The sequence below is a fragment of the Manduca sexta genome, chromosome 14 (assembly GCF_014839805.1).
Source record: "Manduca sexta isolate Smith_Timp_Sample1 chromosome 14, JHU_Msex_v1.0, whole genome shotgun sequence".
In the NCBI taxonomy this organism is placed as follows: domain Eukaryota; kingdom Metazoa; phylum Arthropoda; class Insecta; order Lepidoptera; family Sphingidae; genus Manduca; species Manduca sexta.
The window spans coordinates 5,339,484-5,367,437 of NC_051128.1; the positions used below are offsets into that span (position 1 = coordinate 5,339,484).

The 27,954-nt window shown below is 34.9% G+C and overlaps 4 protein-coding genes across 9 annotated transcripts; 2 read left to right on the forward strand and 2 right to left on the reverse strand.

The window, feature by feature from the left end:
- The first annotated feature begins 2,251 nt into the window (after nt 1-2,251).
- LOC115439821 (interaptin) lies at nt 2,252-15,707 on the forward strand. 5 transcript variants are annotated; one of them, XM_030163852.2, is made up of 13 exons: nt 2,252-2,348; nt 9,407-9,567; nt 9,866-9,997; nt 10,357-10,536; nt 10,841-11,209; nt 11,310-11,730; nt 12,022-12,726; nt 12,850-12,983; nt 13,275-13,433; nt 13,520-13,698; nt 13,775-13,907; nt 14,009-14,123; nt 14,222-15,707. In XM_030163852.2, exons 1-13 carry the CDS (start codon nt 2,318-2,320, stop codon nt 15,583-15,585), a joined length of 4,083 nt encoding a protein of 1,360 aa, XP_030019712.1. In that variant the 5' UTR covers nt 2,252-2,317; the 3' UTR covers nt 15,586-15,707. The 5 variants fall into 5 exon arrangements, with proteins under 5 accessions (XP_030019712.1, XP_030019729.1, XP_030019699.1 ...); XM_030163869.2 differs by having other exon boundaries at nt 12,022-12,225; XM_030163839.2 differs by having other exon boundaries at nt 11,310-12,726.
- Nucleotides 15,708-16,301: 594 nt separating this feature from the next.
- Nucleotides 16,302-19,905, forward strand: LOC115439848 (E3 ubiquitin-protein ligase MIB2). The gene is made up of 7 exons (XM_030163882.2): nt 16,302-16,376; nt 16,455-16,582; nt 16,805-17,035; nt 17,256-17,460; nt 18,131-18,282; nt 18,696-18,905; nt 19,460-19,905. The coding sequence occupies exons 1-7, from the start codon at nt 16,328-16,330 to the stop codon at nt 19,637-19,639; spliced, it is 1,155 nt and encodes a 384-aa protein (XP_030019742.1). The 5' UTR covers nt 16,302-16,327; the 3' UTR covers nt 19,640-19,905.
- On the reverse strand, nt 19,890-21,912 carry LOC115439855 (DNA ligase 1-like). The gene is made up of 4 exons (XM_030163895.2): nt 21,203-21,912; nt 20,720-20,969; nt 20,347-20,493; nt 19,890-20,191 (listed from the first exon to the last, which is right to left on the reverse strand). The coding sequence occupies exons 1-4, from the start codon at nt 21,761-21,763 to the stop codon at nt 20,130-20,132; spliced, it is 1,020 nt and encodes a 339-aa protein (XP_030019755.1). The 5' UTR covers nt 21,764-21,912; the 3' UTR covers nt 19,890-20,129.
- An 880-nt stretch (nt 21,913-22,792) lies between these two features.
- LOC115439917 (proteasome activator complex subunit 3) lies at nt 22,793-27,449 on the reverse strand. 2 transcript variants are annotated; one of them, XM_030163993.2, is made up of 5 exons: nt 27,205-27,449; nt 26,747-26,884; nt 25,406-25,624; nt 24,273-24,488; nt 22,793-23,830 (listed from the first exon to the last, which is right to left on the reverse strand). In XM_030163993.2, exons 1-5 carry the CDS (start codon nt 27,223-27,225, stop codon nt 23,687-23,689), a joined length of 738 nt encoding a protein of 245 aa, XP_030019853.1. In that variant the 5' UTR covers nt 27,226-27,449; the 3' UTR covers nt 22,793-23,686. The 2 variants fall into 2 exon arrangements, with proteins under 2 accessions (XP_030019853.1, XP_030019862.1); XM_030164002.2 differs by lacking the exon at nt 27,205-27,449 and adding an exon at nt 26,999-27,195.
- Between the last annotated feature and the right edge of the window lie 505 nt (nt 27,450-27,954).

Genomic DNA, 27,954 nt, shown 5'->3' on the forward strand with positions numbered 1-27,954 from the left:
CGAAGGTGTGTGAAGTCTACCAATCCGCGCTAGGCCAGCGTGGTGAACTAAGGCCTAATCCCTCTCAGTAGCAGAGGAGGCCCGTACCCTACAGTGGGAGAGTATATAATACAGGGCTGATATTACACATAAGTAACGAAAGGGAAGCCGACAGGAATCGGGTTGTATGGACCTTCGCCACTGTAACATACTCGTTTCATTGACTAATAAAAGAAAATCAATGCTGCATGATAATCATTTTTCCACGATACCTTCATTAATTTCACCGATATTGACGTAAAGCATTACTCAGCATATTCACGTAAAATGGCTCCAATGTCAAACGGTCACTTAAATACAAATGCAAATTGAAGTTGAGATTTTCCAGCACGCATGTTATGTTCTAAGAGCTCTGTATTTGCATATGTAAATGTTAATATGCAACATTCCGAGTTAAGTTTATTGCATAGTATAATTAAGCTATTATAGACAGCTATGAGCATTATGAATTTTTATTTTCTTGGATATAAATATTACAGTAAACACTTTCATAGAATCATTTATGGTTATTTTAAGATTTTTAAATTAAGTTACGTTGTTCCTCCTTGGCGCTTTCTAGTCGTTTCACCTCTGACTACCCTCTTGAGAATGACAGAGGTGAACTTATGTTATAATTAGGCAATGAACGATAACTTCGAATATTATTAAATTCTCTTATAAAACTTACTAAAACGTGATGTATACTCATTTTTATCATTAAACATCGCACACTATAAATTATAAAACAATAACATTGATTAAATATATTTTATAAAGTTAAATAAGTCCTCCAGAGAATAAATGTCATGGACGCGATTAGACAGTTGTATAATTTAGAGAAATCAATACTGAGGCGGACTTAAATTACATTCACGAAAATGCATAAAAGAGTTGTAATTGGTAATCAATTTAAATATATTCAAGGAAAAATAGTATTTTTGTTACTTTGCTAGAGAGCACTTTTCATGAATCTCTCCTCTTTGAGGTCTTTAATATTCCCCCTCTGAACTTCTTCCAAAGCTATTTTAATCGCCTATGCATAAGGGACACAATAGGAGTTTATTTATAGCAAATAAATAAAATAACAATCAAAACTCAAATAATTGCATACATAAAGATTTTTTGCCTGGTATGGCGATATACTCGCCCCCTATCACATTATGGGACGGAAATGGAACACATGTGGCGAAAAGTGGGTGCTCTAGTTGTTACTCTGCCTACCCCTTCAGTGAAACATGATGCATATGTGTATATAAATGAAATTTTCGATTAAATACGCTTTCAATATTGCAAAAGGAACCAAAAAAGTAAAAATAATGAATCCAGTATAGAACATTGATGATTTCCCTACAAAATACACGTCGTACGAGCCCTGAAGCGCATACAGATTTTATTACAATCCAATCTCCACACCGAGACATTTGGATTGAGATACTTCAATTAACTTCATTTTATCCTATTGAGGAAAACTTTGTTATATGATCTGATAAGATTTAAATTTCTTAAAGTCTAGTATTAAATGTTGTATCTTGATATAATAATATTTATTCGGCATTAGGTAAACCCAATTTGTTTAGGAGTCCAAGGCGGCCGTGGATAATATTCTTGTGTCGCTATCTTGGTCACCATATTATTAAGGTAACATTCAAAACTATAAGAAGACATATGGTATAACCATACTCGTAAAACTGATTGAAATCAGATGAGACTCAAGCTTAAAACATCATCATTTACTATGGTCTGGTACATACATTGTTTTTATAGAAGTGGGAGGTAAACAAGGAACTGAACCATATGATGGCAAGGGCCCACTGCTGCCGATAAACATACCTACCAAGGAGATTATTGATGGGTTGCTGGCTTTCAGAATAGTTTTCAGTGTAGGAATAGGCTTTTTTAAAGGACTTAAAATCGTTAATATTATAAGTAAGACCTAGGAGTGGTAATCATAAAATCGTATATTTCATGTAGATGAGTTTGGATCAGGCGAGAGGCGATGGCATCCGGCATCTATTTGCCACGTCATATTTTTGTCTGAGACCGAAGTGTTTTGCAAGGTCATCCAATTCTACTCGAAGTTAGGACTATAAGTGGTTTCCTTGGTGCGTGCCTGCATCAGGAAGGTCGAACAGCGCTGCACTACGCGGCGGTGTGCCGGGACGCGGCGGGTGCGGCGGCGCTGCTGGAGGGCGCGGGGGCGTCGCGGGGAGCGCGGGACGTGGCTGGCCGCACGCCTGCCGGCTATCGCGGTGCGGCCCGCACTCTGCTCGCGCTGCCCACGGCGTCCACCACCGCAGACATGGCGCGGGACCCCGCCAAAAACACACCAGGTAAGTTATAGGGTAGAAATATTTGAAGTTGGCAAATATTTTATAGTGAAATAAAAACAATACCAGTATTTAAAATTAATTTTATGGAATTAAATTATATAACATGTATCATAAAGTACATAATTTTATATTCCATAAGAGCTTTTCTATAAAATAAAAAAATGTTTAACGGATAAATAACAAATAATCCAAAATAAATCAAAAAGACCAATTTACTTTTTTTCTTAATTACTCCCATTCAAGTATTATAATGTTTTTGGTCTTCCCATTAAAGTGTATAAAAGCGGTGCGTTTTCATTTTTAACCGACTTCATTATATTTTACAATTAGCGTCATTTTGTGACATCTACGTATTCAATCTTGGCGTTTTTAATACTCGCCAACGCGAAATAAGACGATGTTTAACGTACCAAAAGAAAATGAAAAAAAAAGCACTATTTAAATAATAAAATTTAATTACTTCTGATTACTTACAACCTAAAAAAAGCAATAACAAATAGCGCTGATTGTTTAGACGTGACGCTGATAACAACACTCCTAACTTAAAAACTATTTTGGGCGTAAAATGTGTTTTATTATATTCTTAGCTTAATGATGGCTGTAGACCAAAAGCTAAGCTAAGTTCGTTTAAGTTAGCGTACACAGTTGAAAATAATACCGTACATAGCTTACTCTACATAGTTAGCGACCGGCACTGAAGTATGGAAAAATATCTGAGCTATACAAGCTAAGTTAAGTTAAGTTATCATATGTAAACATATTTGTTTTGGTTTTTTAATACTTATGGTGTACAATAAAGTTTTAAATAAAATAAATAATAAGTTACTTTTCAGTCTGCAATCCGCATGAATTTATTTTTATAACAAATTTCATTCATTTCGATATTATAACATCATTTATGAGTCATATAGAAAATAATGATCATTTACATTAAAATTTTAATAACAATCAAAATGTTACACGAGTTTGTACTTTCTAATCAAATCTTCCAGATCTTTATAATTCTTTTCAACTGCAAATTAAATTTCATATTCACGTAACATATTGCTCGAAAAAAATTTTTATCATGAATCATGTAGATACTAAATAAAAAAAAAACTATTTTTTTAATATAACAATAATTACACACAACCTACTCTTTAATCATTTTTAATCAATCTAATATTTAATTCATACTATACAAAGCATATACGGATATAGAACGCCATAATACAGACATAACTGCATGGCGTGTCATGCCAAGAAAAACACTAAATAAACCAACGAGACCTACAATTCTGTTAATAACGACACATTTGCTGTTATCAATCGATTACGTGTTATTATATCCTTTCACGTGGCGTCGGCTTTTGTGCCTGCAGTATACAATTATATTGTTTGTCCACATTACATTTCCATTAATTTGAAATAAGCAGGTACCCAATAGGTAATGGGATTAAATAATAAAAAGGTGATTTCATGTTTCGGTTTTTGTGTTTTTATATGCAACAAATATTGATTATTTTGAACATAATAATGTCGTATTCATTCGTGACCACAATCTATTTAATGGTTGCTAAATTCTAGACAGGTTTTATTTCGACTTGCCCTACACACAAATAAATTTATCAATTAAATAAATTATTCAATTCCCCTAATGCCATAAGCGACGCAACATATTCACAACAAAATGAAAAGTAGGTATATTATATTAATTTATCAAACGTGCACATTGATATATTATCATAGGCCACAAATGCTAAGTTCAGGATTTCCACAATTCACCATCGACATCCAAAATCAAATCCAACCGAAAGAAAATATTAGATAATGTATTATATTTCTTACACCTAATCGTATTAATTAGGTTGTACTAACCATCAAATACGAGTTAACGGAAGTTAGTGGACAGTATTGATCTAAAATCGAAGACTGCACATGTACTATATATAATTGTAAAGCGAAGTTTACACTAGCATGCTCTTTCAGCAACATATTTCGCAATAACTTCTAGATGAGTTTACACTAGCGGAAATATTTCAGTAGTTGTATAAACGTATGATTTGCTGCAAATCCTGAAGCTCAAAAATTTGGAGACGTCAGCTAACTATGGCGGATTATTTAGAGTAAAAATTGCTTGTCGAAGTCGACTTCTGCAAGTTTTTTTTGCTAACATAAACCTCATTCTATATCGAAGCGAGCTGCATTGGGCGCTGAACAAACTACAGATATAACTGGATACATATTGTATAGAGGATGTCGCAGCTACATATAACGGTCCCCGAGTTGCACAGTTGTTTGTTTTCTTTCTATTTTTTATTCGACCCGGTGCATTCATGTCACAGAAGTAGGTCAAATACACAATCACCTTATTACTTATGTGTGGTAAATGTATGAGCGGTCACTGAAGAATTATGTGAAAAATGAATTATATTTTATAAGTTCACCTTTGTTAATCAAAAATTTGGAGCAATAAATTAAAACTGTACGCAGTTAGTAAGTACCTATCATTACTCACGCAAAAATATAAGCGATAATTAGGTAGGTATTTAGATTTTATAAAATGTTATTACACTCACTCACAATACTCTACAAAATAGTCAAACTGTCCATCTTTTTGCTTCTCAATAAAATTCAAACAATCTTACTAAATACATTACCAACCAAATTTTAAAATAAAATTAATTGAAGCGGAAACATGGATTAATAATATTGGTAATTTTATTTGAATACCCAGCAGGTTTACGATTCACGCTAACTACGCACTAAAATGCCCATAAAATCAATCATTCAAACACCAACGTTGTACGATAAAGCTACCGAATTCAATACAACCTTTACATGACGAATCATTTCACCATATTTATCTTCGTCATGGCACTAAGCTAATTATTTTCCAAACGCATTAATCTGATTGCGTGATAAAAATATTTTTAATAATATTTTTTTATGTAAACCAATGCTGTAATATATAATAGGTACTATCCCACTGCTGGGAAGGGGTCTCCTTTACTACCGAGAGGGTCTGGGCCTTATGTACCGTGCTTGCCTACGTTGTTTTAGTAGACTTCACGTAAACTCTATTTTCTTATATTAAAGCGACTGAGAATGCATGTTAATCGTTCTTATATAATAAAAGCTAATATTTATGAAAATATTTTGATGTTTAGATGAAATATGACACAAGGATAACTCAAATCCTATTTTTTTTATCCCGGTAATTTGCTCCCGTAGGAAATAATTTATTTTCTTAATCTGATTTTTAAATTGATGGCGCTGGTCATACTGAGCTGTAATTTGCAATAGAATTCGCAACTCACTCGAGCAATGCCTAGTTATTTTATTTTAGGATGGTCACCCGTGTATACTACAAGCTGCAAGTTATCTATTACTAAAACATTAATTTCATTAGCGTGATAAAGGCTTGGCTCGGTGTTGCGTGGTCATGTATATTTATTTTCACGGAGGCTTTTATACGGTAGACCTACGAGCAGGCGAGATATTTCTAACCCACTCTACTTGATGGTCCGTGCGTTTCAAAGTGTTATTAATTCTAGTCATACCACATGACATTGCTGTTATTTTTGTTATAATTGTATATTTTGTAGTTTGCCGAATGATATTAAAGCGGTATATGGATATGGCATTGGCGTTGTAGTTGTCTATATTTAATTCAATGTCTTTGAGTAAAAACAAAATCGATAAAGGTTTGAAATGTGTTGTAATGATTTTCTTACAAAATATATTTGCTGAATTCTATTTAAAAATAAATTAATATTTATATCTATTCTTCGTAATCAATATTTATTTATAATAAAAACTTAATTAAAACTCCACTGTTATAATTCCATAAAATATAATTATCAATACTTTCGAAAAATTATGTTAATATCCGCAGTTATCTCAATCAAGCAGTTCGCACTAAAAGAATTCCTTAATGATGCTTATCGAGGGATCGGATTTGTTTAGGAGTGTTTCGTAAGTTGCCATTATGCTAATCTCGACTATTTTACCGACTGGTAGGCACGCGAACCTGTTGCTTTGCTATATTAACGACTTACCTTCTTTTAACAATTACATAGGAGTTGGTCTTTCGTCTCTTGTTTTCTTAAATAGCACATAAGGCAGTTGATGTTTTAAAAAATCATATGTATATTAATTCACTTCTTTACTGTGGACTAAGTGCATGTACCTATAACATGTGAAAAGTTTAATGAAGCAACTTTGAAGTACTTTGTAACCACTATCTATAATTCTATGACTATTATAATTGTATTTTATGTCTCTTAACATCTTATGGCAAGAGTGACGACCGAAGTTCAGTGCAATACGAGGATTTATAATTCATAGTTCTGAAAGATTCAGATTGTTAGCGATTTCTTTGGCGAGCAATTTAAACTTGCTGCAATTTCTGAAGCAGCTGTTAGATTCGAAGTGCCTTTAATAGTATGATGGCAACATTTGCGCGTCACCTTAATAGACAAATAAAATCAATATAGTGACAAAATAAAAAATGACCTCGAATCATTATCATTGCCTGGATACGGGGTATAAACAAATACCGTTTGTCTAATGATTGTCCTAGTTCGAGACATGTGGGTTTGAAAAGTAATGCGGCAGGTGTGTGCCGATCGATACTACTCATTAAACATTAAAACCTGTCTGTCTGTGAAATGTCCTTGACACTACAGACGTTAATCATGTGATGACATTTAAAGGCATCAATCTTTCTATAGATCGAACACTTAGTCCACTGCATTTTTATAACTTTTGGTCTACAATACGAGGTGGCTACCGTCATGCTAAGCGCTGCGATTGGCCATATGCAGTAGAAATAGCACCAAAAAGTCCAAACAAAATACTACGGTACTTATTAGCCTGCGCTCTTCACCTTGAAACTAGCTATATAGAATGTCAATATGCCCCGTACTTACACTGGTCACGATAACTTTTAAGTCGGAAGATAATATTGCGCCGCGCTTCTTACCACAAGAAACAGACAATTGCTCTAAGGTTCCTTCCCCAACCGACTTTCATATAACAAAATTAAGTACTACCTCTTGATGTTCACATATACTGAATATTCTAGAATATATCCACTTAATTTAGCTATTACGGCATAGGTATTCATGCCTGATTTATGAGCAGTAGCAGCCAAAGTGTGATTACATTAATCATGCGATGTTGCACCAAATACAGTCTTATTTAAACATAAAAGCGATATAGATAAAATTTATATAAAAGTATTTTGTTTTAATGTTATTTAAGATTTGTTTTTGTTGATGGGAATCATCTATTATAGATCTATTTACTTTTAAAGATACATATTTTAGTATCCATCGGGTAGTTAGCCTCTATAAAAATGCAATACATGTACTTAAATTTTAGGATTAGTATTTTCACCAATATGTTTGAAGCCGCATCTAAACACCTGTTTGGAAGGTTTTATGACAGCAACTACATTAATTAGATGACTAGCAGAAAATATGTAGGCTATGTCTAGAACAGGCATCGATGCCAAAGTTCAAGGTGAAGGGAGATAAAAACATAACGGCAACCTGAAAATAAAGCGTACGAAAAGGTTTCTAAAGGCGTCTAGTAAATAAGATTTCCATAGAATAAGGTAAGACATAAAGAAAGCTCCTCGCAGTTGTAAATTATTCCAGTAATTTTAGTTTAAAATCAAAACGATTTTATAAACATTTCATTGAATTCAAGCTGGAAGTATTTTCTCTCAAATAAAAAAAGAATAAACGTCAAATTGAGAATCTTGTCCTTTTATGAAGTCAGTTTAAAATACAGAGAAATAACATATCTACCTACCTTTCGTATTATCAACTTATGACTTTAGTTCACAGGTTCACGACGCCGCGCCATGCGGGTGTTGTAAGAGATAGGCCGCGGTGAACAAGTACCTATTTATTCAAAATAACAATTATTTCTTTCAAGGGGCATTACATTAGATAAAACACAATTTTTCTGTCTAAATAATATATAGCTTGTTACCAGATATCACCACACTAAATCTATATAACCTGTAATAAGTCATCTATGTAATAAGTATGTATATATTATATAGAATTAGTATATTAGTATTTATGTAGTTATGTAAGTTTTATATAATATATGTATTATCTTAATTATTGTCTATATACTTACATCCACATTGTCTGTTCTGTGCATCATGCAAAGGTTGACAGTTAGAAAATGCCTCAGGCATTAAGTCAACCTATATACATCTACGATATATAAAGTAGTACAAGCTTTTGCTCGTGCCTTCGCCCGCGTCAATGAGTTTTCCCGGATAATTTTTTTCCGTCAAACTTGATATGTATCGTTATATTACAACCAAATTACACAAATCATTATAAATTGTAGCCTATGTTTTATTCTGATGTATAACCAATATTACTGTAAAGTTTCGTTACTGTAAATCCGTTCAGCAGTTTTTTCGTGAAAGAGGAACAAACACATATGTATACATCCATACATCCATCCTCACAAACTTTCGCATTTATAATATTATTAGAATAAAAATATAAAAATAAAATAAATTGCAATTTCTCCCTCAATTAGTAAATCATATTTCTATTCACACTTCACCGTACCACGAACCCGATTGACTCAAATTGAATCTTCTTATCTTTCTATTCCAAGAAATTTACATTCCAGACTAGTCGAGGGTCATCCGAACTTTCAATTAATGGAAATCGATAGCTTTGATTGTAGCACGCATCGACACCAATACCTAGATGATGTTTTTATAACTACTTCGAACTTTTTTAATTTATTTTGTGCCATCATTAAGTAACAAACATACTACTTTGAAATATACGAGTCTCGAAATTTAGTTTGCTTGAAAAGGGGGTGGATTTTACTATTTCTTTTCCTAAGTTCTATGTATTGTCAAATTGAAACCAGTTTTATTTACGTACCAATTAATTACGAATGGTTTACCTATCGCACCAAATGATGAATCAACGAAATGGTTGCACCAGTCAGTACTCTCCTTGCCTTAGAATAAAAAGTATGACCGTAATTTATTATCATTATTAAAAGTACAACAATTTCCCCAATAGGACTGGTGATAAAGCGACACAACATTCGAATATGGTGCCACGACTGCGACATGGCGCGGCTGCAGCGCGTCGTGTGGGAAGGGCACGGCGCGAGGCTGCTCAGCGAGGTCTCCAACCAGCCTATAGTCAAGAGGTTCCTCGAAGCCGTCCCGTATATCATGGTAGGCTCAAAAACTGATGAGAAATTCACAATGGATACACTACCCCTTCGATAAGAAACTTCTTAATCATTCGACACAAATAAATAAATACAAGATTGCGTAAGGATATAAAATCCATCAGAGGCAGCTATACGGGTTGTAGAAATGTTTTTACACGCCCTATGTGCTAAATGTTTCTTGTGCTAATAACTATAATTAAAATTATTTCTGGATATTCAATGGCGTATCAAAAAAGTAGATTTTATATCTATTATTTTATTTCTTACATGCATGTTTAGGCTATCTTTCTAATTTTTAGAACACCGTCCGAGACATCCATCAGGCAGTGGTGCAGAATGATTTGGAGAGCGTGATGAAGAACTCTAGCGACCCGGTTCCACCGCAAATTCTGTCGAGCCGTGATTCGAATAATATGACTGTTATGCACAAGGTAAATATGTTAATTTATATTATCTATTAAATAATTATCGAAGACTGACACGGTAAACTGGTACCTATATTAGAAGCGTAAAAATATGCACACGAAGTTAGTATACAACTTAGGCTTAGAGGGGACGTAAGAGATCAATAAGCCAAGATTAATGCAAATTTATTCCGGACAATTATGTAAATCCCGTAGATCATACACAGACTGTATGATACAGCAATATATCTATAAAAGCATAGTTGCGATTTCTATCATATAATAGAAACTAAAACTGTTTTTTGAAATATTTATTATAAAAAACCCAACCTATTTTGCTTATTGACGTATGTTTTAAACAGTATCGTGTTTCTTTTTCACCTTAGGCTGCAGGCCTAGGCCACAGCAGTATCCTGAAGTATCTGGTTGAGAGATACCCTCAAGGTATAAACGATGTCGACAACGAAGGCCGAACGCCGCTTCATTACGCCGCATCCATGAGAGATGAGCAGCACACATACAACTTACTAGTCGGCTTGGGAGCGGACGAGAGCATAGTTGATAACGTAAGTAAGATATCAAGCACAGTTACACTGCTTTAATACGAGCCACTTGACCCAACATCATAAAGCAAACATTTTTAAAACACATACACATTTTTTGCTGATAAGATAAAAACGAGATAAAGAATGTTTGTAAGAACCAAAATGTACATATACATTTTGCTGCTTTTTTTAAATAATGGAAAGTAACATTATCATTTAGTGCTATAACTTACCTATGACTTACTCGGGAATATACCTATAACTTAGCCGGGAAAAAGTTTTAACGTGAACCAAATTAAATAAAAACATCTTATATTACTTCTAGAAACATAAAACACCGGCCTACTATATAAATAGACCACAGGAAATAGATAAAACACTGTTTAGAAACGTACCAGACGCTCCAAGAACCGCATCGAGTGCATACCCATCTACTTGGGATTGGAAGTTACTAGACAATGACGTGATCGCGGAGCTAAATAAAAAATCTAGAAGGAGAAATTTAAAAGCTTCCACTGAGAATCTTTTGAGTAAAAATTATACTAACACTATATCTGATAGCACTGACAACCGCAACGATGTTATGAAAGCTAGTAGCACGCATGAATTTATTAGCGATTTGCCAGATTTAGATGATGGTAGTAAAGAAAATAAAGATGAGGAAGAGAATAAACAGGATCTAGACACGAATAAGGTGAGCTATGCATGGTATTGCGCCACGAAATGCTGTTATGAATTGGTTCGCATTGCTTTTTAATAAACATTTGCATGATCATTGGTTTTATTCATTTTAGGAATCTGAGGAAAACGGAGAAAATAATGATAATGAAGATAATAAAGTTCAAGAAAACGTCGACAACGAAGAGAACGAACAAATTGTAGAGAGAGGTGAAAATGAAAATAAACATGATGATGAAGAGAAGCAAAATATCGAAGAACACCATGACGATAAAGAAAATGAAGTTGCTACAGAAAATCATAATGCTGAAGAAAATAACGAATCTGTAGACACTCATCATAGTGAAGATATTATTAAAAACCAATCTTATGAGAGAAAGGAAGAAAAGGATGAAAAAGAAGTTGTCACACAAACTGGTGACGGAAAACAAGAAAGCAAAGAAAATACAGTTGAAGAAAATGATAAAGATCCAGCCGCAAAATATAATGAAGAAACCACTTCCAAAAATACTGAACCCACTAAAGAAAATATTGAAGGTAATATAGCCAATAATCAAAAAACTACAGACATAACTGAACCTAACAACGAATCTATCAATGATAGTAATGTAGGCAAAATTGAATATAGTTCAGAAAATACTAGCAATATTACAGAAAATTCTGAACGTATTCCAGAAAACTCTGAACACGTTGCAGATAATACTGAACATATTATCACTGATAATATTGAAATTAAAACAGAAAACATTCAACATAATATCACGGAACACACTGAACCCAATACACAGCAATCCTTACATATAACAGACAATACTAAACATATTACAGAGAACGTCGATAATGCCGAGTTAGATAACGCACAGTCTCAAATCAAAGAATCTACAGAAAACAATAAAGAAAACAGCTCTAAAGACGAAAATGAAAAAATAGAGAGTGCGCCTGAAAGACCTAGAACAGTTACTAAAAGAGTTCCAGACGCAGAAGAACCCAATGAAAACAATAATACCCAACGAAGCGAAGATACAAAATCAGGTAAATTTAGAGAGGTTTCTCATATTTCTTCTCCCGGAGGTATTGTCGTAGACGATATGAAAGCGAATAAATTAGAACAAGAATTAGGAACGGACAAAAGTCTATATTCTTTAGAACCTAATGATAATAAAGATCCACTGAATAATACTGAGGGTGAATCCACAAACGAATCTCATATTGAAGAAAAAGAATCCAAAAACTATGAAAATTTCTCTACTACTGAAATCGATCCAGAAAATAGTACCGATGACTATAAAGACAATTCAACAGACGATTTTGAAAATAACCGAAATCGCCGCTCGGTAGTCAGTAGCGCAAAAAGTCGTGCGAAAACACCATCTGTTGACGTTTCTGACCTAATTTCACATGAGGGCAATAATAACATTGAAAAAAATGAAGACGACGATGACGTACGTGTGCAAGGAGATAATCACTCTGAATATAGTGACTCACATAATAGAAGTGCAGGCGAAGTACGCGATTTGGGCAGTGCCAAGAGAGGTAAAAGTGCAATCTCTTCTGGCACCAAACGTGAAACACTTCAAACATTATACTATTAATTACTAGTAATTTATATGGGGGTCCCAGACAAGTTCAATATTTTTGATTATTTTGCTAATTAAGGACACGTGATCAACGGCCGAAATACACAAGAAAGTCTCATTGAAGGCATTATTAGTGGTGAAGCCGAACAGGATTCGCAAGATGCAAGTATTACTGAAGGCAAGGAATCGGTCCAACGAGAAGTACTGATTGTTGTGAGTATACGCATTAATTGTTCCATCAAGTTATGATTTTCCAACCAATCTATGAAGGTAATAAGTAAAAGTAATTAATTAGTTGATTGTGGTGTTCTCTAGAATAGAAGCATCATTGTTGCACTGTGTACCTCTCACAGGCACCTCGTAACACCACCGTCATGAATTGATTTGCCAGCTTCTTAGTTATTTGTTATAACCAAACAATTAGACCGCGATAGCCTTTCACCACTTTTAGTTAGTAATCAATATTTTAAATTATCGTGTATTATAAATATATAAATTCTACAGGATAACGAGATAGATCCAGAAGTGTCCGATTTGATCAACAATGCAAACATGGAAATGTTGGCTACCCTAGTGTTGAACGGTGAAGGAGCAAGATTGATAGGAAGAAGTTCTAGAAATACAGAATTACAAGCATTTCTTGACAATGTACCTATCTATATGGTAAGTGTAAGCGATAATAATACCTACATTGGAAATATAATTTATTTCATAATTCTAAATATACTAAAGTTAGCCGAATGTTGTAGCAAAAAATAAATAAAGTTCATTTGGCGGCAAAAGAAGGCAATATACGGGATCTGCAAGCTGCACTAGATAGACGAAAATTCGCTATAGCCAGAGATCCAATATCACCAAACGGCGCAACTCCATTACATGTAGCAACAGTATTTGGAAAGACAAATATTATTAAATATTTAGGAGGAAGGTAAGTTAAAACACTTAAATCGATTAATGATGGAAACCGATAACTGACACTTTTATCAACGTAAATATTATCTTAGATTTCCCGAAACGTTGTCAGCGGTGGACTTTGAAGGAAGAACTGCTTTACATTACGCTGCTGTGCTACCAGACAATGGACATTATTATACCTTACTTCAACAACTTGGCGCTAATTCTAAGGATTTGGATGATGTAAGAATACTTTCTTACAATTTAGAATAATAACATTATAATGTTATTTTCTCATTAGTATAAAGACGAAATATTTCTATTTCAATTTTATTTCAAAACAGAATGGCAGGTCGGCAGAAGACTTTTTCAAGAATCCGAGTTTGCTACCGTTCGATCAATTGTTATCAGATTTTGGTTTGAGCGAAGAAGCAGTAAAAAGTATGTTTTCTGATAAAGGTATGTATTAATTATGCTGTAAAAAATCAAAGTAATTTCATGTAATTAAAACTTTGTTAAGCATGTGGTAACAAGTATTTTAACTTTAACAAACATAGTTCCCGAGGACCAGGTGTCATCACGCCGATCATTGGAAGCATCAGAGGCATTGGAGACATTAGAACGCTGTTACCGTCTATTAGCATCAGCAAAACCATCTCGAACACCACTTTCTGCATCGTCCAATAGAACAACACCGCCACTTGTACTCGGCAGGTTTTTGAAGAGGCCAATTTTCGAATTAATCAAACACAGAATAACGAAACTGGACCATGATTTATTTGATGTTATTTGGCCGGCGGTAAAAAAGCTCCCTGATAGTAGAAACATCGTCCAGACAGTAGAGGAAGACTTTCCAGGAGGAATCAGTGCTCCTGATTACTATGTATACGACGTTTTCCATGAGTTTTTAATCCCACTGATAAAAGACATTCATAATATAAATGTTCATTCTGACCTAATAATACATCCACAATCAGATTTCGTAAAAACGACATCAGCAAAACTTTCCTCTGAACCGTTTGTAGAGCTGAACATTGATCCTAATAATGAATTCGTATTGTCAGGAACTATAGAATGTTCTAGAAATCTGGAAGGTTTTGAATTGCCGTTAAATCTAAAGGTTGGTAAGTTAGAAACTATCGAACGGATTATGACCACTATATTAATGCAACAAGACTTCGCGAAATTTAGCGAACATTCAAACCCCGAATCAGATCAAAAAGGAGGACTTTACTATACTTTGAACGAAGTTTTAGAAAAACCCTCAGAGATATGTGCAACTTTGGCTTCGAATGGATTACTGATAGCGTTATGTGACAGAGAGGAAATCGATGACAGTACGAGATTGCATGGCAAACATTGGCCGTACGGACGCGGTGTGTTTGTAAGCGAAGATAAAACAGTGGCTATTTGGATCAATGTGCACGATCACATCAGGGTGCTTGTTTCTACATCAGTGGAGTCGCCCGGAGAAATTGGACTCCCGTTTAGTAAACTCTCATACATAATGACATACTTGCACGAGAAGCTAGATTTTGTATGGCATGAAAAACTAGGTCATCTATCAAGTAGGCCAACATTTTTAGGAACTGGACTTCGTATAAGTCTCGTCGTCAACTTTCCGGGTCTATCCAAGGACCCAGATAATATGAAACATCTTTGTGCAATGAGAGGACTCCAATATCGTGAAACTTTAAGTCCTGATATAGCAAGAATCAGTAATTACCAATGTCTAAGCATTACTGAAACGAATTGCTTCAATGACTTTGCAACTGCATCATCGAATCTTCTTCATTTAGAGAGAGATTTATCCATGCAAAACTCCGCACATATTGCGACGATGCTATCGAACATTTTTCGGAGAAAAAGAAGCAGTATTATTGACATAGAGGCCGTGGAGAAACCCGAAAATAATAATTAGATACCTATCAAAAACTATTTCCTAGGTTAACAAATAGTTCACAATTAATTTAGTAGTCTTATTCTGCAATTTATTTTATCGAATGTTGGAAAGATTTTAGGTGCGGGAACCACACCTACTTACGGCTGTATACTTTTCCTTTGAGATCTTAAATTTTTAGGTCAGTATCAAACTATTATAAAGTGTGATGTGACGTGTTCGTGTGATTTGAGAAGATTTTTTAAAACGCACGCACTTAACACACGTAGCATTTTATTTACCAAAATAATTTTTGAACAGCACATTATGTACTAAAAATATTTGGATTTTTTGCACGCTCATCATCAGCCATGTGTCTTTCCAACATTAGATATGTCGCTATGTGGTGTCTAAACTCATGTGTATTCATAGCTTAGTTTCTATCTGTGTACCTACTTCTAAAAACAATTCACAAAATATGAAAGTCATTAAATACATAATCGTAATTATCAAACGATACCGTTTATAAAAATATTCCAACTAACTGCAAGTCACCCTCCGTCAATCGATTGTAGTAAGGCGAGTTATCAATTATAGCTGTCGAGGTCTAATAGAGGCTTTACGTTCGTTTTCCGCCACACCAGTCATGTTTGATCGAGCGTCAAAGTGCCACAGCAGTCGGTGAATAACTAGCACATACACACATGTTAAAATCCACACTAGCTGAAGGCCGTTTGTGAATAATTAATCGGTTTCAGGTACTACAAACGTAGCCAACGGTCATATGGACATTCCCATCTTTAGAACCGAAGAAGGCAGATACCTGGCACAGTGTAAGCTGGAACAAAATAATTTTAATAAAATGGAAAAAATCAAAGACGAAGATGTTTATACGGACACTGTGTTCACAGCTCTCGGCGATCCTTTGATCAAAGGTCTGACCGAAGTGGCTAACGTAAAACCCAAGGATCCAGTCGCGTTCCTCGCGAGTTTTCTTCAAAACTTTCCTGAAAACGAGAAGCCAAGTGTAGGTACTGAGGTCAGTTCATTACTTTCTTTAAATCTATGTTAAAATGTGGCCAGCCAACAAAACGGAAGACATCGAACTGCAATAATTTCTAATGCTGATATAGTGTAAATTTATAAGCCGTGGAAAATTATATCATGCAAGTCGTCGTGAACTGAACAATGTTGTTACTCAAAATCAGTTATTACACGTTATATTTAATCAAACGAAATTTCAAAGGAAATATAACTATAGGAGACCAACATGATCGTCACTGAAGAAACCGGAGAGGTGGAAAACGAGCAACTACCACAGGTAACAACAACCGCAACTACGACAGAAACAGCTGTGATGCCGCTAAACGGGAACAGGAGTGGGGCTCGCACCACCACTCGCTCGCACCGGCCCATCGACGTCGTGACCGTCGACCCTCAACCAGTAATCAGTCCAGACGCACCGGAGACAGCGTTTAGCAGCGCAAACCGGGTATGATTTTAAAATATGATTAAAATGTTCTAATAAATGCAGAACAATGCCTAAGATAAATACGAAACTTATCACGAAATGACCCACTGTTTGGTTTATTTAACTTGAACTGGGAATAATAATATGATTCTTTATGTCTATAACAATACGATTCATTTCTCGGCATGAAACCAAAAGGTATTTAGTTAGGTAGGTAACTAAGTCATTGACAAACTTCAAGGACGAGCATGGTCAGTCGATGCTGCACTTCGCAGCGGCAAGAACCCATGCGCGCAACGCCTTATTCCAACTGCTGCAAGAATCAGAGATCAGCTTAGCATACAGAGACGAGCTGTATAGAACTGCACGCGATGTCTCCATTCAGGCGAATGTACCAGAAAATACCGCTGAAATTGACAAATGGATACTCCATTTGGCGGCGACAGGTTTGTTAAAATATTTTTCTGTAAAATTTTTTTCACCTCATTGGTGTAGTAATAGCGTACACGGACTTGGAATCTTGAATTTCTGTTTACTTGTCTTGTGTCCGATTATATGGGGTCATTTTAGATTGCGTTACTAATTGAAACCACGTATTCGCCTTCCCCTTTACTGACATTGTGGCAAAAATCATCCATTAATAACATCTATTTCCACCAAAAGTCCTGGTTTTAGTTTTCAGATTTTTTAATCATTTTGTAATTTAATGCGAATATGGAGTGTGCGTGAGTGTATTTCTGACTGAAAGTATGATGTTGCAGCTGCGACGAATTCTCTTAGAGTAGTAGGGCGCGTAAAATTACCTTTTATTAATATTCATTTTGTTCGTAACTTACACTTTTTTTTTACATCTACGGCTCAAGTAGCTTATTGTAAAGTGTTATTTCCAAGTAGATAAGCATGTGGTTTAATTTAGTAACGCAATGTCAAAATGAGCCTCTATAAGACGACATGCTCACTGATCACTTTCTTTCGCCTGAAATGGATCTAAGCTCGGCGAACTGTAATAGGTTCTGTACTTACGCCTCTGCTTTTGAACTTATACTACATTATATAGGTAGGAATATTAAGTTAATTTTTGAAATAGCATTTATAAAAATTATTATTACTTCACAGGAAATACGGAGAAAATGATGAGTCTACTGCTCGAGGGTTACGATCATATACTAGATGTAGTGGACGAGGACGGTTTGGCGGTAACAGAAGTGGTCGCACAGCGCGGCGAGACTGAGATGAGTAAACTGCTTGCATCAATACCCACTTTTGAAGTGAGTTTTACCTTAATTTTTACCCACAACCAGCCCTTTTTTGTGGGGGTACGCGAAGGCACTCAGTGCCTCCAAAGGAAATTTAGAAAATATCGAATAAATTGCCATAAAAAATTAAAGAGAGACCCTTGTCTCTTTACTATTTGTAAAAAAAAATACAAAAAATTTTGTACTTACAACTTTTGAGAATTACCGTGCCTATGTACTTATAACTTTCGAAAATATCTAGATGACAGAAGAGCGCATACAAAGAAATTTACTTACTTAATAAAATTTATAGAAATAAGGCGAAATTTACTAAAAAAGAAATGTATCGTTATAGATCCTTAATTAATACGGTAATGCAATAAAAAGAAAATCATGAATTTCTATAAAACTTTACTTACTTTGCACCCGTCTGTATATTTCTGCAGGAATCACGGGATAACCTCCACTCTGCAGTGAGACGGGGCGACTTACCGGCTGTCCAGGAAATTGTATCGGCTGAAGGTGGTCGTACCTTGGCTCGGAGTCAGAACTCGTTCGGGAGATCTGCGCTCCACATTGCAGTTCTGGCGCAGCATGAAGACGTGGTCGCGTACTTAGCACAAACCTGCCCGGAGTTACTGAGAGTTGGGGATAATGTAAGTTCCATTTACTTGATGCTAACTTTATTATTTGCTAATTTACCTAACTGCTAAATGGTAGTACATATCCACAATCCACGTATCAAGTGATGTATTTCGATTGTACAGACATTTATAAAATTATTGTAATCAGTATTCCTTTTATCACACCTTCACTATCCATATCTACTTGTAAGTGTGAAGATTTACCAGTGTCCTACAGTTCATTGTAATTCAGTTATGTTTATGGCTGCCAGCTAGTAGACTGCTCGACTTTCATGAACTTGATGTTTCCATCGACATGTTCATTTACATTCTGTTTAGAAGTGTATACTATATTATTATACTCATACACACTCATGCCTTTTGTCCCCGAAGTGATACACACAGACGCCACTGATACACCCACTTTTCGCCGTGCGTAGTCCATCCAATGACGTGATAGAGGCGAGCCTATCTCCAAATCGGGCATGAATTCCAGACTCCGGGCTATTACTAAGTAGAAATTCCTAATATCACTTTTATTATGTAAACTTAAAATGCCATTGGATACGATGAATGATTGTTTTCAGTTGGAGCGCACACCGTTACACTACGCGATGGGAGTGGAGAAGATAGAATCATTAAGTAGGATTTTAATCCGATCAGGAGCGAAACGGGTTCTCAAAGATCTCAAAGGGCGACAGCCTTCGTATTACTTCATGAACAAATCGGACATACTAAGGCTAAAGGAAGAAGAAGAAGTGTATTGAACAATAGACGTAAATTTCAACGGCGCGGAGTATTGATAATGGGCAAATATGGCTGTGGCATGTATACGAAATGTTTATAAAAAGGCACTCAGAACGCAGTGTAGGTTGGACGCTTTTTATTATGCACGTTTTGCAATTTGCAATTTTTTTCCTTTAATTGTCATAGATCGCGTGCCGAACGTAGACTTAAAGTTTTCTAGATGTAATTTATACTTTCCGGGACCCTGATACACTTAAATTAAAATCTGTATTTCAAATGTAAACAAGCGTTTTATTTAATGACCATCCACATTGTGATTGACTGAATGCAACAATAATCTAGAAGTAAACACAACTACAACAAAATCTAATCTAAAAATCGAAAATTTAATCTAAAACGAAGTACATAACACTATTAAATAATACTAATATGACATAAAATACAGCCAAACTGCGATTTTGTTGCGAACTGTTCAAAAAACATTTTCCTCGTCACTTTCTTAGGCCGCTTTCAGGATAAAGGTTGCCAGGGAATAGGATTTATGTACATCTGTGATACTGAACCGCGCATACCTTCAAACAAAAAATACAACTATAGATTAAAATAAATATAGGTACATTATTAAACAAGTCGATCTAGAAATCTTCGGGGAAGTAGTGTAAAGGCAATCTGCTCTTCCTAAAATCAAGTGTAATTATAACTCAATATAAAACTATTGCACACATACTCAGTTCTCCCTGGTTGAGCGGTACAGGGAGAGGTTTGTTCTTACTGGTCCTCAACCAGTCGCGATAAGCCCTCTCTCCGTTGGCGCGCTTCCGTTCCTCTTCCATCATCGCGCGCGCAGCTTTCCGCTCCTCGCGAAGCTTCATCGCTGATCAAAGTGTTAAAAAAAATCAAATAGTCCCTATTAATATATTTTTATCATAACTAAGTATAATTCAGGTATAATGCTAACAATATCCATGCATGATAAAGTACCTACATATTGCAAGCACTAAGAATGAGGGTTCAGATGTTTCACTATCATACTTAAAATCTTTACGTCAGCGGTTGTAGAGTATAAGGAATTTAACGGCCGCCATTTTACGTCAACTCACCTTTCAGTTCTTCCTCCTTCTTCTTGGCCCATCCGCTGAGTTTCTCCTCCTTCTCTCGCCCGCGCTTGTTACGCTCCTGTTCGGCCTTCTCGTTCATTCGGTACTGTTTCATAATCTCCTCTGCTTTGCGCCTCTCCGATTGCATCCTCTTCCTCTCCAACCAACGACGGTACGATTCTTCGCGTTGCTCCGCTGTAGTTGTTGGTGCAGTTTGCCGTTTCATCTTCTCAAGACGTGCCTTTTCACGTTTCTATAATAATTGCCATAGACAAATCTAAAATGCAATGGTATATCCCTGCGAAAATGTGAGTTGGCGCAGATAGCAAACTTCTCGTTGGTGAGGGGCTCAAGAGACTGTATTAGAAATTCAGGGACGTGGATAACTATGTTACAGATATATACTTATGGCTACGTTTTATGAAGCCTTAAAATATAAGGCGTTTATGAATAGACCATTGACAATAGTATTGGGCTGCGCCTTACCTCTTGTTCTTTGCGAGCAATCCACTGCTTGAACGCCTCCTGTTTCTTTTTCTCATTACGCTCGCGTTCCTCTTTCGCTGTTGTCGTAGTCGACAACGAAGCCACAGACAATCGAAACGTGTCCGGCCCGTCCTCTCGGTAGGTACGATCATAGCGCGGAGTCTCTTCTTCAACATCCTCTTGTCGATCGTAATCCGTCCCAAGCAACCTACAGGACTTTCTCTTAACACTGCCTGAGGAAGCACTCGACTCGCGGCCGCTCAAAAAAGGAGTAGAGTTGCTCCTATAAGTACTATGCGGATGAGGAGTGACGTCATCAATGCACGAGTCAGTTTGCAGTGACGTTACCGAATGACTAGACTCGACCGTCTCCACATAAATAGCGGGGTTTATGTACCGCGTCTTGCTTTTACGCGAAGCGAGTGATTCCGAATCGCTGTGGTATTGAATATTCTCGCCAGCTCCGTCAAATATGTGGTTTGAATTTTTCAATTTCAAGTCATGTTCCGGCCTGTTGCGGGCGCTGTCGCCAAAATGTCCCCTACTCATGTCGCTCGACATGATGCCTCAACAATCGATAATCATTACTAATTTTATAAGTGTAAAATCAAACGTTAGCAAAATAAACACAAGTCATCCAGTTTCAATATCTTTCCCCAAAAGAATGTTGTCAATGTGAGTTTTTAAATAGAACGTCATTTCGCTTTAGATGATGGCCAGTGTTTACTAATTTATGCCTCTTTTTTAATCCGTAAGTAAATAACAAAAAATATGTTTTTCAGCAAATTACTAGGTAACTAAAACATAATATTATTACTGTCTCACTATTACAAGGTTTGATATTAAGTATATTTTATGCAAAAATTTAATAAATCAGATGCACAAATAATTATATGTATATCACGCATTTTTACCAAAAAAAAATACAATAATCCCAGAAGATAAATAAAGGGGGAATCATAAAATATAGTCTTCAAATTTTTACCAACATGAAAATTTTCAATCAAATATTTTCAAACGTGAATAAATAACAACATAGTACCTTGTAATAATGAGCCAGCAATACGTTGGGAGAACATATAAGTAATAACTATGCTTAGCTCAAGTCCTTTGGAGATAAAATCAAAGAACTTTTTACAAAGTTCACTAACTTTCATCATAATATGTACTTAAGTTTTTAAGACATGATTAAAACAAACATCAATTTCACCTTGAAATGAGGAATGACATGACGTCAACATAGAGCTTATGAATACTCATTAGACCAAAGGTACAGTCACCCATATAAGTAGATGAACAAATTTAAAACATCAAATTGTCCATTACCATTACACTTTCTTATATTGTTACTAACATATTTTTTTTTTCTTCACAGAAATAAAATACAACACACTTACTTTCCTTCACACAACGAACAAAAAATGTTTCAATTATACTTAACGTGTAGACGATTTGAAGTTTTGAATTTGATCTACTACTTTTGTATCTGTATAGAACATTTTGTAACATACTGAAGATTCTCTATCATGTAGCAGAACTGCATAAAGGTAATTTAAAAATAAAAGACTGCATTACATTCATAGTAATGTATTTTATTTATTTTCACATTGGATACATATTAAATTAATTATATTGACTATAAGCCAATCGTATCACGTTTAGGATTGTATCTTATCTGGCATTAACTGAAATTTCTCTAAGGTACCTATAACTTAAAAGTTATTTAAGTAACAATGTATTTAGAACAACGTGGTATTTTGCGCTTAATTTAAAACTAGAAATGTTTTGGAATCACTGACCGGCGCCAAATCACATTGTAGTGTCATAACAAGTGGATTTCTACTTTTCTCAATTCCACGTATCGTCAAAATACACGATGCCGCCATATCCGATATCTACGTCAGGAACAAGTAGAAATTAATATACTCAGTCTCATAGTATATATCTTCATATGCTTGGTATAACACTGCAATACGATTCGGAAACAACTATTATTTATTTTTTACTCACTAGATAAATTATACTAGCACCTAAGTTATGAACGTATCTAAAACGAAAGAAAAAACTAGAAGTGACACATGAAAGGGCTCAGTATACTGTCTTGTAGAACGATAAACGTACAATATTGATTGGAAACCACGCATCCACACGCTTTAAATACAACTAACTTACGTCTAGAGCAATACATTCATACACAGGTATAAAATTTACGACAGCCACAAGGGCTTGCACCTTTGTGCTCGTCACACAATGAAACGCTCCGGGTGTGCGTAGCAAACGTTTTACAATATTTTACTGGTTTTAATTGTTACTTTTACTATTTTTTTTAAGTTATTTGCTAGTTGTACTACGCCCACCCGGTTCACATAGCAGTCTAGTGAATAAAAAATAAGATTGCTTTAAACATTACCCTTAAATTCACAAGGAGTTATTCTTACTGCTGGTGACTATAGGTGTAATTGAGATTGTTAGCGCCTAGGGTGCCTAGTATAGAGACTCCGCGTTGGAGGAGCGCGGCTTCTTGATCTTCTCGAGGTTCTTGATGACGACGTCGTGGAGCGAGCAGTAGCGGTTGCGGATCTCGCACATCACCAACCACAGTGAAAGATATTCTTTTTCGTCCAATTCCTGTAAGCACAGCATTTATTATAGCATTTAATAAGTGTTGTACATGCTTGTACTATTTTTATTTAATACAAGAATAGGTTACGATGTGATTTTAATGGTTGTAGATTGATTTATTTAAAACAAAAATACACACATTTTGTTGAACTTTTATTCAAGTAAAGTTGCCACTTGTAAATCTACAGAGTTATTGCCTGTGTATAATAAATTCATTTCTTAAAGAAATTTAAATTGCAATTAAATTTCCTCCGCAGATGGCAAACCTTATATCAAAAAATTAAAATAAAATCTTTGTATTTTTGGATTTTACCGTTTTGTTTTTGTTTCTTTCCCTGCTAGAAACTGTAATTCTATTACCAATAACCAATTTTATCATGTCACGAAACTTATCTGTAATAAAAGCATATGCACAGGTATAATCAAACTTGTATGACAAAACACTTACTCTTACAGCTCTCCTGTAGTCGTCAATGTGTGGATATTTAGCGACTTTGGACACAATCTTCGCCCTCGAGATGAAGTATCGTGAGATTTGATCGAAAAACGCAGCCGCTTCTGACTCCACCGACTGGATCTCGGCCAGCGTGTCCTCTTGTATTGATACACCGAAATTGTTGCCGTCTTCAATTTTTGGAATCATGAATGAGATCCACATTTTCAGCTGTAAATATTTGATTCCATGACAATAATATAGAATTCAAGCTTTGTATTTTAAGGACATAGAGTACTTTTAAGGATTATTTATCTTATTTAGAATTTGGAAGATGTTACAGATCATGATTAACAGACGGGGTACTATTCCCCGCAGTGGCAATGAGTGAAATTTTTCAATGAGTAACCCGGCGCAAGATAAATTGCCTTAGTTAATATATTGAGTCCAATTTAACATAAAACAAAAACTAAGACAAATGTAAATAAACCTTAAAAGGAAACCGGTACAAATTGGGTGGTATGGATGCTTCACCACTGATTCCCAGTGGTAAATATCATGTTTGTCTAAGAGAATATCAACAAAAAATAAGATTTGGTAATGCAAAATTGCAGATTATTCTTGTACACCTTGTTTAATTCATAAGGATAATGTGTTATCCTTATTCCTCATACAGGTTCTTTGAATTAAATGTGATTTGATGAAAGCTATATAAACCTGTTACCAACACCTATTCTTAATAACCAATTTACTTTCAATTTTGCTCAGTAACCAGCTTTTTAGCATTACTCACTTAGCAGATTGAACTTTGTTGTAGAGAAATAAACCAAACCACAATTATTGTACTTTAAAATAATAAACATCATGATTTTAAAAAATCATCCAAACAGCTTTGTCATCAAAAATCAATTCAAATACAATACTATAAATTGTGTTTTTCACATCCTATACATAACCAATTAATGAGTATCATGTTATGGATTGTTACGTTTTCATAATAAGTTCAAAGTCAACCAATCAAAGCCTAAATTTAACAGTAAAAACAGAAATTCACATAGAAACACAAACATTCAAAAACAATTTAAACAACAAACATTCAGAAACAGCAATATTTTTATCAAATTAACACATTTTGCACACCAACTTACCAAATTAGAATCTTCAACAAGTTCCCTAATATGTGGTTTGACGAGATGTATGAGGTCACTTAGTGGCTTGTTACATGGTACTGTACCATTCGGCAGTACATAAACGCGTGTCCCCTCTATAGTTGTGTTGCTTGACACTTCTGATGATTCCAATCGTTGACGCTTTGCATTGGGTTCATTGCTTACCGATGCTGGTGGGGGTATTGGAATGTTTAAATCCTAAATGAAAAAAGTTTATGTTAATTATTGTATATTTGAAAAATGGCTATTTGTACTGTGAACTGTATTTACTGTGAACTGTATGCAAAGCTAGGCAGCATGGGCATTGCTGGGAAGCCAGAGTGGACAGTATCCTAGAAAAATCCCTATGCATATGAGAGGTTTCATGGTCGTAGGCGTTTGTTGTATTCAGAGACCTTTTTTTGCTCTTCCCACTAGAAACCCATCCTAGAGAAAATCTGTAGCTGACATAGCATTCAGGCCTGCCTAGCAACCACGCTCATCAGCATGATCAAAAACTCTTATGGAAAGCTTATGTCTATTCAGCTGTTTAACAGAATTTTAGAGATAAATTACAAAACTATAAAGTCTTTTACACCATGAAAAACTTTAAAAATTCTTACGAAGTGAGTCATAACATCAATTTCATTCTATTTACTCCACACATCCTTAAAGTATTCATAAATTTCCATGAATGAACAACTAGGTCAAAATCACTATAATGTAATGAATATTGTAGTTCATTCAATAGTTACTCATTCATATTTAAAAACAATAATACACAAATATTAATAAATTTAATATAAATTACATGAATCAAAATTTGTAGGTATATCAAATAATATAATCTTTGTAGGCAACAACCTTTGACTGCTTGAGGAAAAAGTTCCATTCAAATATATATAAATAAATTATAAATATATCAATTTCTATAGATATAAACTAGAAAAACCATAAGGAGAAAAATGTGGGAAAAAAAAATTACACCATATTTTGAAAGTTGACTAATACTCGCATATTTACCTATCTATCAGTAATCTATATACTAGAGCCCTATTTAGTGACATTTTATCTATAGCATTGCAAAACAGTTGCCAAACTAATGCCTTAGGTATACGAAAATGTCAACAAATTCAGATTAGTCAGACTTTCTTATTTTATTAATCAAGGAAATGATGGGTCTAAAATGAATACCTATTTATACACATAAACATAACACATGCAAACCATTATTTTAACAAGTATGATTATATTATCATATCAGAGATTATTCAGACTTACAATTATGTGCATTAGTTTATAAATACTTGACTAACTTAAATAGACAACGCGTATATTTACCTGGTGCACATCGGACAAGTCACGATTTTGGAAATTTGATGTGTCTAGAAGTTCATTTAGCTTTACTATTTTCTCCGGGAATCCTTTTATAATTAAATGTTCCGCTTTCTGCTTCAGCGAATCCTTGTAATCCTGCACCTGGAATTACACGTGTGCCAATTACGTCGATTGCCTGGTAACAGCCATCGTTAACAGATATAGACCCCCGCGGCCGCATATGGTTGAGGTTATATTCACTGCGCTCGCACTTACGGACTCCATTGCAGAAATATTTATGCTTCGATAACGCCAACAACGACACTGATCAGAAAACTAACGTCACGGACACTACACTAACAATATTAGAATAAAATATTTAATAAATCGGCAGAAATCTGTAAGGTCACGCACACTAATCAACGTTCGTTACTCGTGTCAAACAAAGCAGTGTAAAACAAAAAGATACAAACACTATTTACCTTTTTCGCAACGTCTGTCATTGTTTAGTTGGTAGACTGGAAGGGATTTTAACTAATCAAATCCCTTAATTTATAAACTAAATTGAATTTCGCACTTCTTTCGGGCTAACAAGTCGTGTACATGAATGAATGAAATAAGGTTTTGTACTTATGGATGCGTTCAACTTACGAATTAATGATCCAGTTTCCGTAGATACTTATTAGAACAAATTAATTCATAATCTAACTACTACATTCACGTACCCTTGCATATAAAATTTCATTAGAATTGCTTTCCATTTCGGTTTATTTTATTATATTTTGATTAATTAGAAATGACAACATATTTTCTACTTTTAAATTTTTTGAATAAAAAGGTTTGAACGATTTATTTAGTTCATTGTTTTATTTCCTAACATTATATTGATTTAACATGTTGTTGAAATGTCATGCATCATCTTTTTAATAAAATTTACTATACTTTACTCGTGCGACTCCGTCCGTGTAGGTGTTACAATAAGTGGAAAGAAAAATGGATTAAAGACGTGAAATGAGCAAATTCATTCAGCATCGAATATTTCTGGAGTCTCACTCTCAATACAATACAACTTTTAGAACAATCTAACACCGCCGTAGTCAACGTCTTTATAAAAGGGAGATGCATTATGAAAAACGCGCATATAACATATTTTAATGTGACACAAAATAGAGGTGCTATAATTTTAAATTTTCTTCCACAACGCTTGTGAAGTTTTATGGGTTTTGCGTTCG

What these genes read in the sequence shown, in the direction of transcription:
- LOC115439821 (XM_030163839.2), top strand. Translation starts at nt 2,318, where the DNA reads ATGGCGCGGGACCCCGCCAAAAACACACCAG. An exon ending in ATTAAATATTTAGGAGGAAG is followed by an intron (nt 13,699 to 13,774) that starts GTAAGTTAAAAC and finishes ATATTATCTTAG; the next exon opens with ATTTCCCGAAACGTTGTCAG. An exon ending in AAGTATGTTTTCTGATAAAG is followed by an intron (nt 14,124 to 14,221) that starts GTATGTATTAAT and finishes TAACAAACATAG; the next exon opens with TTCCCGAGGACCAGGTGTCA.
- LOC115439848 (XM_030163882.2), top strand. Translation starts at nt 16,328, where the DNA reads ATGGACATTCCCATCTTTAGAACCGAAGAAGGCAGATACCTGGCACAG. An exon ending in AGGCAGATACCTGGCACAGT is followed by an intron (nt 16,377 to 16,454) that starts GTAAGCTGGAAC and finishes CTGTGTTCACAG; the next exon opens with CTCTCGGCGATCCTTTGATC. An exon ending in ACTCCATTTGGCGGCGACAG is followed by an intron (nt 17,461 to 18,130) that starts GTTTGTTAAAAT and finishes ATTACTTCACAG; the next exon opens with GAAATACGGAGAAAATGATG.
- LOC115439855 (XM_030163895.2), bottom strand. Translation starts at nt 21,763, where the DNA reads ATGTCGAGCGACATGAGTAGGGGACATTTTGGCGACAGCGCCCGCAAC. An exon ending in GAAGGAGGAAGAACTGAAAG is followed by an intron (nt 20,494 to 20,719) that starts GTGAGTTGACGT and finishes CACTTTGATCAG; the next exon opens with CGATGAAGCTTCGCGAGGAG. An exon ending in GCTCAACCAGGGAGAACTGA is followed by an intron (nt 20,192 to 20,346) that starts GTATGTGTGCAA and finishes TTTTGTTTGAAG; the next exon opens with GTATGCGCGGTTCAGTATCA.
- LOC115439917 (XM_030163993.2), bottom strand. Translation starts at nt 27,225, where the DNA reads ATGACAGACGTTGCGAAAAAG. An exon ending in TGACAGACGTTGCGAAAAAG is followed by an intron (nt 26,885 to 27,204) that starts GTAAATAGTGTT and finishes GTGTAATTCCAG; the next exon opens with GTGCAGGATTACAAGGATTC. An exon ending in ACTACAGGAGAGCTGTAAGA is followed by an intron (nt 23,831 to 24,272) that starts GTAAGTGTTTTG and finishes CTGTGCTTACAG; the next exon opens with GAATTGGACGAAAAAGAATA.